The sequence below is a fragment of the Festucalex cinctus genome, chromosome 19, assembly GCF_051991245.1.
Source record: "Festucalex cinctus isolate MCC-2025b chromosome 19, RoL_Fcin_1.0, whole genome shotgun sequence".
In the NCBI taxonomy this organism is placed as follows: Eukaryota; Metazoa; Chordata; class Actinopteri; order Syngnathiformes; family Syngnathidae; genus Festucalex; species Festucalex cinctus.
Genome location: NC_135429.1, coordinates 3,561,786 through 3,576,350, shown reverse-complemented (window position 1 = coordinate 3,576,350; position 14,565 = coordinate 3,561,786). Strand labels below are relative to the sequence as shown.

The window sequence follows — 14,565 nt, the reverse complement described above, 5'->3', positions numbered from 1 at the left end:
AATCCGCTTTATATATGCCCAAATAAAAATCCGTATGTTGCCCAGCAACGACCATAAGTGGCTATAGTGGGCCTCTTCTAAAAATAGCTCACTCGTAAAACATTGATGTGCATTTAGAAGTGAAATTAGTTCGTTCAGGCGTGTGTATCAAACTGGTAGTCCTTCATATTAATCAGTGCTCAAGAATTAGTTTCACTTATAACGTCTACATTCTTGGTAGGAACAGAATAAAAAAAAATATTTGACACACCTTCAAGGACTATAAATAAACAGAGTTGAAACAAGGAGCGAAACACTGTTGACTGTCAAGGAATGAAAATCCAGGTTGAACTTTGCCAGAAAACATTTAAAAATACTTCCATATAGCCTAACTTAAGATTTATGTATTTTTTTTATTTGACACATTCCCATTTACGTCTTTTTTTTTTTTAAATAGATAATTTTAACACAAATCTACCAGATAAACCTTAAATGATAGATATTCATTAGTCTAATAAAGCCTTTTTGAAATGCATAATCCTCAGGTTTGTTTATGTATTTATGTTAAGTACAATTAAATTAATAATGAGAGTATTTAAATTATACAAAGCATATTGTTTTAATTGCATAATAATCAGGTTACCTATACACAGTGAAAAACTCATTTGTTTTTTATTATTTTTTTTTACATTTTTGTTTTTGGGATGAAACTAAATGCAGACATCCCAAAAACGTATAATAATAATAATAATAATAATAATTAAAGGAATTAGACTTTTAATACTACGTAAATACATAAATATGACGATTATGTATTTCAAATATATAGGTTTTATTAGACTCAATATGTATCATGTTTAGTATGTTTGTATTAAAATGTTTAAAAAAGTAAATGGGAATTTGTCATGTAAAAAAAACAACATAAATCTTAAATTAGGCATAGAGTGCATAGTGAAATATTTTATATTTTATTTTATTAGGGTTAAAAATTTATAAAAAAAAAACAAACAAAACATTTTTTCATAAATCTTAAGTTAGGCTTGAAATATTTCTGAGTCTCTAGTGAAATATTGTATTATGTAATATTTATTAGTAAAAGTCGAAATAAGCAATTTAGGAGGAATATATTCAATGATCAATCACAGCTGGATTATTTTAGTTCAAATTCATCATGATGGTGCGTATGAGGGCAATTTTCATCATTGTCCAAATACTTCTGGACTCAACGTTACATCAAAGAGCTGGAAATAGTTGGCGAGGCGGTCAAGCCAGAGCATGTTTATTGTTGTAACCCTGACAAATATATATTTCTTCATCAATTGGCGACGTTAAGGATCAAGTAGTTTTCCCATCTTTTAAATGATAGGACTTTCGCAGAAACACTTGCTCCAGAAGTTGCACTTACACTTCATTGTCATTTAAAAGTCGGCTACTTGTCAAACATCACTCATTTGGTTCCTCACCTCAGCCAGTGTCAAGTTGACAATAGACAAACACAAACCCGGTGGCGCTTTTCCAGTCTGACTCATTCTTGGGCAGACTAATGGCCCAGTGGCTAAATTTAAATATTTAAATGTTTGCCCCTGGGCAGAAGTGCATGTGATTTAGGTGCACCTCACATTTTGACAGAACAACATAGAAAACGCTTGTCGGTATGATGTTGTGCAGTTGTATACCTTTGCAAACATGAACAAACAAATTGAACATTATCTTAGTGAAGGAAGCATTACATTTTTTTTTTTGTTACTTTATCCCACATGCCGTTTACCGATTGAGCTCACTTTGAGAAAATATTCCTAATTCTTCCAAATAACGTTATTTTAGCTTTCCACTTTTATTCACAGTAGGTTTGCACAGCACAGGATTCTCTCCAAGAACATTTCTCTTGCTGAACCTGTTTTTCCTCTCCATCGACAAAAGAAAACTGGCCAAGGCGTACTGGAGCGAGTGAGGACATTTACCTGCCTGCACGGAACGGAAGATGTTTAATGATTAAAGTAGGAGCTGCGCACTTGCACGGGTCATGGAAATTGTTCACAGCATTTTCTCACAAGAAAAAAAAAAAAAAAAAAAAAAACGGCTTCACGAAACAATTCAGAATTCAGCAGGTGTTAAAGAGCCAGATGCTAATCTTTGTCTGAAGGTTATAGTGTAGAATATAGTGTGATGTTATGAGTTACCGGTAATTTCCTCCCTTAGATTAAATAAATGGAAGAAAAAAAATCATCAGAAACGGATTAAAAAACAAATTGTGGATGTGTTCTGCACCAAAATTCTCTTGTTAATACATTGGCCACAAGGCTGCTGGAAATCCATTAAGGTCTTAAAAAAAAAAAAAAAAAAAAAAAAAAAAAACACTGGCAGTATTTATCATTATTATTATTATTATTATTATGTGTTGTTCCGATACCGATACTGCATTAAAACAGTGGTATCGGTATCGGTGACTACTCACAAGTAACATGCCGATACAATTAATTCCAACGCTAATATAGGATTTTGTATGCAGCATCTTGTGTTTTGCTGGTGCACGACATTCACTGGTATGTGACATGTTCACTGCATGCCGATCTAAGATATCCTATTGGCCCTTGAATGCTCTGAACCAATAGCAGGACAGCTTTTTCATGTTGAGGGAAAAAAAAATGTAAGTATCAGTATGGCATCAGTATCGGTAGCCAAAAAACGGTATCGGAACAACACTAATTATTATTATTATTTTACTGCTGCTAAGGAGGTTTTTTTTTTTTTTTTTTTTTTACAATTGAGTTTCACAGACATCTACCTTTCTCAATAATGCAATACTAAAAGGTTTAATAATAATAACTGACAAAAGGTAATGTTCTTCCTGTGCTTGCACGAGTTTTCTTAGTGTAATTAAGCTTCCTCCTACATTACAAAAATATGAGTGGCAGGCTAATTGAGTACTGTACTAGTCAACTGTCCATATTAAGTGTTGTCTACAGCAAAGATATAGAATTGTTTTTGTAGCAGCCTATTAGGAATAGGGGTGGGAACGAACCTCTGGGTACCTCACGATACGAGGCTCACGATAACGATTATCTCGCGATATGACGATACTGCGATTATCGATATCTTGGTCAGGAAATAAGTCCACGATAATCACGATAAATCTACTCAAGACATAAACTGATGTTTTTTCAATGACAAAATAGTTTATTTTCATACCATCACAGAAAAAAACATTAAGACTGGTGTCTTCTTCAGAGTGAGTAATTTAGTGCATTTTTTTTTAAACAAATACCAATGTCTTCTCAACAGAGAACTTTCTGTGAACAAATTTGCGTCTTAAACACTACTGTCATACAACATGCCAGTCAGTTACATAGTCAACCGTTTCATTTGATAAATTTTGAATTAAATTTAAATAAAAAATTTTATATTAAATCAGTATTAACATTGCTCAGAAATTGTGTGCTTCAAAAAGTAGAAAGATATGTTTTAAAACCAACATTGACGATATAATACACATTTTTCATAGAAACTTGTGCAAAACTGGGTCACTCGCTGGACATATAAATGTTTTACACAAGTAAAAGTAAGCTCATGCTTTTCTTTAAAATAAAAAAGAAAAGAAAAATAAAAGTAAAAGAGCAGCACGTATGATTTGAGGTCCCAATCACTGATGGATAGATAGATGTCCATCCGTTGTTGACTCGCTGTTAAGACCTACTCGTTGTGACGACTCAAATGCATTAGTTGAGCCCTGATCTCCTCTTATAAAGTTGGAATTCTTTTTCTCAGTGAAATGACCGGTTATTTTACCTGGTTGTCTTCAGTCGTGGCCTGGCTGTTTGTACGTGTTCCTTAGCGAGCCTCCGCTCTCGTGTGTTTAGTTTGCCATGACTCATTTCTTGTTGCACTAATGTAATTTGGAAGTTCGAGAGAGTGTCCCGACATTCGGGAGCTTTAGCTGAGCTCCATTTCATTTTGTAACTATCACAGCGTTGCGTTTTTCGTGTCGTATTGCCCCCCGCTTAAACTCGCCGAGCAAGACATTACCTCGTGCCCCTGACGCCGAACGAAATCACGTAGCGAAAACCGTCATTCACAACTACGCTATACGGGTGGAAATCGACTGCAAATATACACCGAGATGCTGTGCGTGGTCAACTTTGCCCTTGGAGAATTAAATTAGCAGACAGAGAGAGAATTAGCTCTTACCTTTAGCAAGTCTAGTCGTGAATGATGGCGCCATATTCGTCATGTTTCCAGTGTAGCTATTGTGAGACAGTTCTTGCATCCACCCAAGTCCGTCTCTTCTCTATTCCATTTGATAAAATCCGAAATGTATCCATTCCACACGAACAATACATCCACATCCGACTTGTATGCAGCCCGCGTTTTTGTTTGTCTTCCTCGGCTGAAGACTGCCGCACATTTCCCCGCTACTCTTATGAGGCGCTCCCTCTAGCGGCCCGCCAAGTAATTGCGCAATAAGGAACGATGGAGCCGTTACAGCGGCTGTATTGATACTTGGCATAGGCATATCGATAACCCGTCGTGAGAGAAAATATCGCGATGTATCGCCGTATCGAGATATCGTCACACCCCTAATTAGGAATATACTGTTGACTGGTACTTCCACAAGGTCCCTGCCAAAAAAAAAAAAAAAAAAAAAAGGTTACCGGTATACAGTATGTAACGTGCCCTTGCAATTGACTGGCGTACAGTATACTGCTTTTTGGACAAATTCAAGTTACCCTGCGCTAAGATGAGGACTGCTGAGAACGTTGTCAACTTTTTTTTACCCGCACAGTTAATGTTTTAGAAAAATAACAATAACCATCAGTATGCAGTTTAATTTATTGGTCAAATGTTGAGACAAAAATGATCTTCTGTTTGTTCATCATGAACTTTTTTTTTCTTTACAAATATAAACCTAATTAATATAGAGCTAGATTCATGTAATATCAGCAGATTTTTCATTGTCATGTTCTCATAATAGTATGTCCTTTATCTTCTAATACTCATTTATTATTCTACTATACTCTATTGACTTTTTTTTTTTTTTCCAGTGTGGCTCTAATACTCCTTTATTGCTGACTGTGGGAGTATCAGAGGCCATCACTACTGCATCCATAGTCTCTGCATGCAACACACATGCGGCTGCTAGTCGGCCTCCCGCAGCACGGCGAGGTAGACGGTGGACTGGAGGAAGCGAGGGTAACAGTCTTGGTCCAGGAGTGAGTAGATGCGCTTCTGTGCGTGGGACAGAGACGTGTGAGAGGGAGCCTGCAGCAGCTGGATGGTCAGATCTCTGGTCTTGCTGTCTATGTTCACCTAGAGAAAAGATGATTGTTAAAGCAGGAAGTCCAAGTATACTTTACGTGCATGGAGCTGATACATCGCTAAAAACAAAATACCATCCCTGACTGTGGATGATATGGAAAAACAACTTCTGAGTCATTGCAGCTAGAATGAATGTAAAAGCGGGTCCGTACCTCTCGAGGTGAACCGGGTTGGATGTAGGTCGCGCAGATGTCCTTTGCTCTCCTCTGCAAGCTGAAGTTGTTGGACGAATGTTTGTATTGCTCACAGGCCAGATAGAACTGCAGATTTTCCTCACTGAACTCGGAACGTAGGAATGCCCCGAACACTGAAACCCCAGCTGAGATGAGAGAAGGAAAAAAAAAAAAAAAAAAAAAGAGAACAATGCTGTTAGCCTAATAAGGGCATAGCAAATATTTCACTGGGACCCTCCCATCTCTACTTGCTTGTTTTGTGACTATCAAGCATCAGGGGCAGATATAAGTTTTACTTCTTTCTGTCCCCTTTCATTTCTTTTTTTTTTTTTTTTTATGAAAGAGTGAAATAAATGTGGAAAAAAAAATTGAACATGAGCTTGTGGAATCTGGCTCTTATCACGACACTGGACAGTTCGATTTCCAGTTAAAACGGAATGGCTTTTTATCCACGTTGTTAAAAAGAGCTTTCCCATTGTTCCAGTAAAGACATTACACAGTGACAGGAGAATAAAATCAACAACCATCCAATAATTTCTCCACAGCATAATGATTAATGGTTGTTGAAGGGAAGTTAACAACTGAGTCACAAACTCATGACGCAATTTAATGAGGGCTCAGTATGTTCTCAAGGATATTCTTAAAAAGGTGTGGCCATTTTACTACACGAGCCAAACTGACCCTATTTCTCAACAGCAACGTTTAAATATAAATGTGTGCATTCAATCAAACACAGTCCAGAACCAGTAATATGTTGTAGCATTAGCGTAGCAAGAAATGTAGTACGTACGTCTGTCCCGGCTGCTAAGTGCAAGATGCCAAATGACTAAAGGTCAACATAACAAAAGAAGCAGAATGGAATGTATGTACATTACTTTGCAAAGACGTTAAATGTGAATAGACACACCTTGCAGGCTAGCCTACCTCTGTAATTGTTTGTCCTTAACACGTTATTAGTTATGTTGAAAACTTGTACTAGGGCTGCACGATATTGGAAAAACATACGACATGCGATACAGTTGCTGAATAGAGCGATATCGATATGATCGCGATATTTAACATGTACCTAAAGAAATGACATTTTTATTATCTAATGAAAGAATTACATTTTTTTTTTTCATGCGGCAAAATCAAAGTCAATGTATTCTTAATTGTAATTACCTCTCGATAATGTTCAACTATTGGATGGCAATGCACATTTTCGTTAAGTACACTGTGTGCCAACTATATTTTGCATTTGCACTATTAGGGTTGGAACCACCCATGTAACCAGGGGGCGTAGAAACCAAATAAAAAGAGAAGGTGAGGAGGGGATTTTTTTTTCCTCAGAGAGTGCCGTAGGGAATTGTATCAGTCAGTTCCTCTCCTCACAAGCTTTGAACTGAGTGTCTTCTCTCCTTTTTTGTTATGTTTAATACATGTCAAACTGGTAAACCTGACAGTCTAATTGGTCAAATTCAGATAAAAGTACAAAATTCCATATCAAACATGTCTTTGCAATATGAATACTGTATTGGCCAATATCGCGATATTGATATTTTTTTATATATATATTGTGCACCACCAAATTGTGTGTGTATATATATATATATAGAGAGAGATTTTTTTTCCTTTTTTTTTTTTTAACCGGGCAGTTAAAAATATTGAATGTAAACTGGGTATACTATAATGATAAATGCCTACCATAAATGGCACCTTCATTCACAGCCACCACGATTTAATAGGTTTGAATAGGTGTAGTCAAATATTGTTTAACTTCAGCCATCTTGAATGCTTTTTGGAGGTTTAGTTACTAGTTAGTGTTCACCAAAGTGACAAGTAAATCACAGTTAACATTTCAGTGTGAAGCAAAAGTGCCTAAACTGTACCACATGGTTGAATCAGATCCCATCTAGATTTGTTCTGACTTGTAATTCTGATCTTATAAGATGGACAATGTTGGAAATACCAGGAGGCAGAAATGTAATCAAGGACGACATAACCTACGTCAACTTGCAGGTTTTGAAATCTCACGTTGCACCACAACCTTTCTCATGCAAGGCAACTCAACAGGTTCCAGCAGGAAAAGCCTTTTGGAGAGACTGCGTTGCGACAGCAATTTAGATCAGTGTTGGTGTTTACTATCAGTTCTATTCATAGAAGCAGCGGGCCGGCTCGGGAAGTCCTGCGGCACTCAATAACCAGTGACGTCATGAAATGTCAACATCACTTCAGTAAGTGTCGTATTCAGATGAAAGTCAGGAAAGCAAGACTGTGCTCGCTTGCTGTCGAACTCTTTTCCAACTTTTTCCAGTCATTCAGGACGATTACGATTCCAATCAATTCTAATCTCATAAAACAAAACAGATATTTATTTAAATTTTAATTTATTCAACAATAACTTCTGTGCAAAATATTCAGACAACAATAATGTACACTGATTCTAAATCAGTCTCAACATAAACCTAACATTCATAGTTTGTACTTAAATGCTCTTGTGCCACTTGTGCAACTCTCAAAACTTCAACATACCATTAGAAATTAAAGGGATACTTTACTTATGGCTTTCAAACATTCATATTTTGCCTATAATAAATGTGATATTTTCATCATTTTTCATGTACAATTAGTACCTTTAAAAAAGACATTTTGCAACTTGCTGTCGACTGAAAATGACATCACAAGGGCTTAAGGTAACCAATCACAGCTCAGCTTGTGAATGTCACATGACCAAACTTAGAAAACAGGTGAGCTGTGATTGGTTACCTGAGCCCTTGTGATGACAGTTTCAGTCGACAGCAAGTTGCAAAATGTGTTTTTAAAGGTACGAACTGTACGTGAAAAATAATGAAAACATCAACTTTATGATAGGAAAAATATTAATTTTTGACTGCCAAAAATGGCTAAATAAGTAAAGTATCTCTTTAAAGATTGAAACCTAACTGGAACTTGTTTGCTGCCGTCAACAGGATTAGGGAACAGCGATGTCAGGTGCTTGTCCGAGCTCTACTTTTTATGGTTTCAATTTTTGTAAAATATATTTCCCCCCCCCAAAAAATGTGATTTATACTTCAGAACAACCTATAAATAAGAATGGCTTTGATTATCAGTATACAATTACTACCCACTGGCATATGATTACCAGAATAATAATTCAAAAATACTCCATTGATCTTCACCACCATGTGGAGGCGTGTAGTAAGAACCACCACATTTTGGTGCAGCGCCAAACAGCAGATCCAAGAATTCCTCGTGAACCGAGCCAATCAACAAAAAATGCTCATGTGAGCAATGGATACATTTACGAGTGAAAAAGTGCAGACACAGTTTGTTTGCCCTGAGCTGACTTTGGATGTTTTTTGGCATCTTGTTGAAGCATTCTGGACAAATGTGAAAATTGCATACATTGCTGGATGACGTAAACTGCTCCTCCATATCTAGTGTTTCGTGGTCTGCCTGCCTTTCTTAGAACAGGAGTACAATTTTACTGTTTTTAATACTATATTGCTGAATATGTATGCACCCCGTGTGGACAAAGATTTTTGGCTTACACCGGCCCCCTCATAATTAGCGAAACATGACCGACTTGTATGGTATGTACTCCCTGAAGGAATGTATTTTACTATTACCCAAACCCAACACTATTGTGGCGAGGTGTACATGCTGTATGCTATGTATGTCGTTTCTCTTCTCTCCACTCAACTTAAGGTTTGACTCGACAGGGGGTGAGGGGAATATGTTTAGAAAATGGTCAATTAAAAATTAGATTTCCTATTATTTAAATTAAAATATTCAAAACTACCTGTAATAACTGCAACGATGCTGGACTAACAACTAATGTTTTGAGCTGTTCCATTTGCATGTTTTTGATAATAATCAGAAAAAGACTCAGTCATGCGTGACACCGACCTAGATAACTGAAAACAAATGTTAGGAATTCTCTGCAGGCATTCTTGTCATCAAATAGCGGCATCGTATTTAACACATTCATTGCCAGACCAGAAAAAAAAATGCATCATTTGACGTCTTTTTCCGTCAATGGCAGTGAATGAGTTAAACATGGTAAAAATCAGTAAAGCAATTATAAATTGTTGATATATTGTACAGCAGGGGTGTCCAAACTTTTTCCTCTGAGGGCCACATACAGAAAAATAGAAAGCTGCAAGGGCCACTTTGATATATTTTTTTTAGTTATTTATTAACACATTCATTGCCAGTCCAGAAAAAAATCCTCATTTGACGTCTTTTTCCGTCAATGGCAGTGAATGAGTTAAGAAAAAAACAACTGTCTTTGGCTCACTCGTTTACCGTGGGAAGTATGCAATATTACATGTCTTCTTAGACAGGAAGTCAACCCAAAAATATTCTTTACAATATTATGTTCTATGCACCTTCATCAGTTCATTACACCAGGCATTCTGTTTAATATCTTATTTCTGGAATAAGAACTAACAAAATCCACCTATTTTAATCCATCTCATTGGGCAGCCATTTTGCCACTTGCTGTCGACTAAAAATGACATCATAGTTGCTTAAAGGGATACTTCACTTATTTAGCCCATTATAGCAATAAAAAGTTAATATTTTATCTAATAAATAATTTGACAGTTTCATTATTTTTCACGTACAAATGTTACCTTTAAAAACACATTTTGCAACTTGCTGTCGACTGAAAATGACATCACAAGGGCTCAGGTAACTAATCACAGCTCACTTGTTTTCGATTTTTACAAAACTTTATTTCACTTGTTTTCTAGGTTTGGTCATGTGACATTCACAAGCTGAACTGTGATTGGTTACCTTAAGCCCTTGTGATGTCATTTTCAGTCGACAGCAAGTTGCAAAATGTGTTTTTAAAGGTAATATTTGTATGTGAAAAATAATGAAAATAAATATAGGTAAAATATTAATGTTTGACTGCCAAAAATGGCTAAATAAGTAAAGTATCCCTTTAACTATGGCTTGGGTAACGACCAATCACGGGCCCTCTGTTTTCTGTGTATGGTCACGTGACATTTGCCAGCTTCGCCGTGATTGGTCATTACCTGAGCCTTGAGTAACTGTGATGTCATTTTCAGTCGATAGCAAGTGGCAAAATGGCCGCCACTGAGAAAGATAAAGAGGTGGATTTTTGCTCCACAAAGGCAATATTCATCAGAATAATGTGTTTAGACGAGTGGGGACACATACAACATATTATTGTAAAGCTTTTTGGGGGGTTGACCTCCCCTTTAGCGCAGGCAATTGATGAGTGTCAATATTATAGATAAGTATCACGCATTTTATTTGAAAGCAATTTCTCAGCGCCGCCTTTGTTTCACTTTTGTTTCCCCATGTTGCCAATTTGCCACTCCTTTATCACACGTTCTCTACAATCAGTGAAAGACTTTTTATATACTGCCTACGCTTATTAGGGGCATAAGTGGTACATTTCCATACATTGAAGAAGACTGAAAAAAAAAAGTTTACAACAGACTTTAGAAGTGGGATGTTAAGTCTCACACAGTACAAAATTGTCTAGTATGGTTTTGGCTCAAGATCCAGGAAATAATCTAAGACATGCTAAATGCCAAGTGGGAGTATCTAGTATGGTTTTGGATCAAGATCCAGGAAATAATCTAAAGTGGACGCTCATTCCAGAGAGAGAGGAAAACAAAAACAGCTCAATTAGCTTGTGTGCTTCCGTCTTCAAGAAAATGAAGGAAATGAGGGAGTCGTGTTAACATCTTTGAGCAGACAGGCACTCACTCTGACTGGCCAGCAGGTTGTCCAGGGACTCGGCCCATTTTTCGATTTCTTCTCGACTTATCAGGTGCTTCCGACTGTGGCCCACCTGGCTCCATTGACGCATGAACAATAGACGCGACCTCCTCTCTTTGACACTGTGGACCAGCAACAACAGAGATTACGTCTTGGAACCAAAACAAAAATAATTTATTAGAAAAAAAATAAGTGTAGGCTGAGACAGAAGTACCAAGATACTGTATAATTCTTACCTGTCTTTGTGTTCTGTGTTTGTAAGGTTGGTGTTTGAGGAATGGGGACTCTGAAAGACATCACATCATTCACATGGAAGAGTTCAAGTTCAAATAATCAATGGTTTATTGTAATACATGGGAGTATTCACTGAAACATAAAATATGAAATCAAGCTGACTGAATCATGTCTCCACTTTCCATGTGTATAAAGCGGATTTGGAGTCATTTAGTTTTGGCACCTGAGGCTATATTTGCTATTGTAAAAGAAATTAACTGAAAGATATGAAAAAGCACGTAAGACAACAATGAAGAGAGTTCTGTACAATAGTGTCTCTAGAGGTGTGCCTTTTTTTTTTTTTTTTTCCACTTTGGCAGTGGTCTAAATTTAGATTCACTAACTGCTGCTTCGGCTCTTTTAAAGAACAATATAAATATTTATAGTACACGCTGGAAAAACAATAATGTGACATCTCTAAGTGTTGCAAAAAAATGAAGGTGTGGGGAAACAAGGCATTTTTTTTGTTTTATAATTGCTAACAACAATCTACCAACAATGTGAGGCACAAATGCGGAAAAACTGAACACTGTTGTGAAACAAAATTTGAATCATTGACAAAACTAGTGGCCACACATCTAGTGATTGAATATATTTAAATTGTACTCTGTGGCCAAGCAGTGTATCCTGAAAGCATTCACAGCATTTCACTTTTTCCATGTTAAAGCCGGATTACAAAAATGGAATTAAAAAAAGAAAAAAAGAAAGAAAATCTATTTTAAAAACAATCTGTATTCCACATTGCCATTGTGTGCTGCGTGTAGAATTTTGAGGCAAAAATTAACTTAATTTATTTTGTAACTAAACTGAAACGCTGCAAATACTTTCCAGATGTACTACGCAAGTCTTAATTTGGGATTTACCTGGCCAAACAGACTCTTGAGGTGCAGTTTAGCAGCGGAAAGTTTGGCTCTATGATGGTGCCGATGCTGGGATTTGAGGGAAAACGAACTGGCGTAAGATGGAGAAGGTAGGTCTGGGTCATCTCTTTCTACACTCTCTGTGCTTCCCTTCGCAGCCGGAGCCAGTTGGCTGTCACTGTAGGCCCGGCAGCCTTCGCTGATGGCACAAACTTCAAGGTGGTTCTTGCTCTTTTTCTCCAGGTCTCTTAAGTTCTCCGCGCTGACACTGAGCTCCTTAATCAGTTCATGCTTCCCGTTCCCGGCATTACAAGAACTTGGCTCTTGAATAGTAGGAATCTGACCTGCATCTTCCCCAACTTCAGCAACATGAGGTGAGTATGTGCCAGATTCCCGGTGTTTGTCATTTTCCGTTCTCTTTAAGTCCACCTTCCTCCAAGAGAAGAAGTCAAGATCTAGGAGGGATCCCTCGGAGCTGAATCTCCGCAGAGTGGCCATATGAGATCAGTGGCAGTGAAAAGAAGAAACTGCTGCAGAAAACATGGGGACACAAAACTTGCATCAAGGTAGAAGAAGTTAATCTGAGGTGAAGACTGTTGAATGAATCAGATTGTTTAGGGAAGTGGTCAAATTAGACAATGAGTCATAGAAAGAGAATTGGTCCATTTTGGCAAACAAGTGACAACGCAGTAGGAATTGCTTACTATTTAATAATGTTCATTTTTACAAATGTCCACTCTGTTGACATTAGCATTAACCATGGAAACCATAACCAAAAGGAGAGCACGTTTTTAAAGTTACATCATGATTACATTACTTCATTCTTGTGGCAATTCAATCGACCAAAAACATTAGATCCGAAATATGAATAAAATCAGCATTGACGTTTCGTCCTTATACTTGAAGTAAAAAATATTGGGTCGCGAACAAATGGTTAATTATAAAGTCCTTTTTTTTGTCATTTTTTGCTACAGCCATTGAAAATGCGTTTAAAACAAATTAAACATGTTGCCTGGGGTTACCTCTTTTTTTTTTCCAGGCGTCTTTTAGGCTCTTTCCATTGCAGATCTCTCATGGGCGGCACTTGGAGTAACACAAGGTTCAGAGTCCACAAAAGTGACTTCACGTCGCCTAAAGCTCAATTCAACCAGCTTCGCTCCTCCTAATAGTCTTTTGAGGGTGTGCAGCTCCGTCACAGTGGGACTTCCCTCCTTCGAAAAGACGCCGGCAGACATTAATTAAAGAGTGTCGCACAAACAGACTTGAGGAAAAGTTCCGCAAAGTATTTCCACTGTCACTTGAGATTGGCACTGGCCTCTCCTCTCCATGACTCTCACCAGCGCCACACCTTTTACGTCTGTCTGAACTTGTCTGAGCTGACAACACACGTACACGAGGTATGATAACACCGCACAGTGACAGTCACTACCCAGGCCCGAGTCACAAACGAGAAAGAAAACACATCATACTCTAACCGCTATCGTAAATAAGTGACCGCACCGTACCATATGGAACATTAAAATAAAGAGATTTTTTTTCTTAACACATTCGATGTAAACATTCGTACAGTTCAATGTCGACCAAATAAAAATAATTGAAATAACTTTTTTTTCTCCTTTCGCTCTTCTTCGCTCTCCGACGTTGTCGTCGCCATTTTTGACATGCGGTTGCTATGGTGAGGAGAAAGCAGCAGCTACCTGATTGGCTCATGTGACCTAAATCACACCACTACCGACCTAATGGCACTACGCCCACACTAGAGATCACTGCGCCTCATCGCCAAATAGTGCCGGGGTTTCACCACCGAAAACACAAAATTGGCAGGTTTTCAGAGGGTGAACTCAATGGATTCTTACTTACTACTAATAAATCTATTTTATGAAGTAAAGATTATTTAGTGCCCCTGGTAGTGGAGCGAAACTGAACGAAAAGGTGTGTGACCTGACGGCCTATCTCCTCTCCATGAGTCTCACCTTTTACGTCTGCCTGAACTTCTCTGAGCTGACAACAACACACGTACACGAGATATGATAACACCGCACAGTGACAGTCACTACCCAGGCCCGAGTCACAAACGAGAAAGAAAACACATGATACTCTAACCGCTATCGCAAATAGGTGATCGTACAAAATAGATTTTTTTTTTTAACACATTCACTTTATTTACATATTGCTGTGGTTGTAATTTATTTCAATTAGTATTTATGTTTTTGATCAGGTCATGTTCA

At 37.5% G+C, this 14,565-nt stretch overlaps 2 protein-coding genes across 6 annotated transcripts in view; both read right to left on the bottom strand.

Moving 5' to 3' along the window:
- Positions 1 to 4,641, bottom strand: part of zcchc17 (zinc finger, CCHC domain containing 17) — a 34,368-nt gene extending 29,727 nt beyond the window's left edge. For all 3 annotated transcript variants that reach the window (XM_077507873.1, XM_077507872.1, XM_077507874.1), the window contains exon 1: positions 4,165 to 4,641. The gene's annotated coding sequence lies outside the window, so the exon portion shown is untranslated. The remainder of the gene's footprint in view (positions 1 to 4,164) is intronic.
- Positions 4,642 to 4,788: 147 nt separating this feature from the next.
- LOC144007913 (uncharacterized) lies at positions 4,789 to 14,254 on the bottom strand. Of its 3 annotated transcripts, XM_077507870.1 has the most exons (7): positions 13,942 to 14,252; positions 13,360 to 13,548; positions 12,341 to 12,867; positions 11,441 to 11,490; positions 11,193 to 11,326; positions 5,445 to 5,611; positions 4,789 to 5,283 (listed from the first exon to the last, which is right to left on the bottom strand). In XM_077507870.1, exons 3-7 carry the CDS (start codon positions 12,833 to 12,835, stop codon positions 5,113 to 5,115), a joined length of 1,017 nt encoding a protein of 338 aa, XP_077363996.1. In that variant the 5' UTR covers positions 12,836 to 12,867; positions 13,360 to 13,548; positions 13,942 to 14,252; the 3' UTR covers positions 4,789 to 5,112. The 3 variants fall into 3 exon arrangements, with proteins under 3 accessions (XP_077363996.1, XP_077363997.1, XP_077363995.1); XM_077507871.1 differs by having other exon boundaries at positions 12,341 to 12,864; positions 13,360 to 14,254; XM_077507869.1 differs by having other exon boundaries at positions 13,360 to 14,252.
- Positions 14,255 to 14,565: the final 311 nt, after the last annotated feature.

Coding starts and splice junctions, on each gene's coding strand:
- LOC144007913 (XM_077507871.1), bottom strand. CDS start 12,835: ATGGCCACTCTGCGGAGATTCAGCTCCGAGGGATCCCTCCTAGATCTT. Junction 11,491..12,340: donor TCAAGAGTCTGTTTGGCCAG/GTAAATCCCAAA, acceptor GATGTCTTTCAG/AGTCCCCATTCCTCAAACAC. Junction 5,284..5,444: donor AACCCGGTTCACCTCGAGAG/GTACGGACCCGC, acceptor TCTTTTCTCTAG/GTGAACATAGACAGCAAGAC.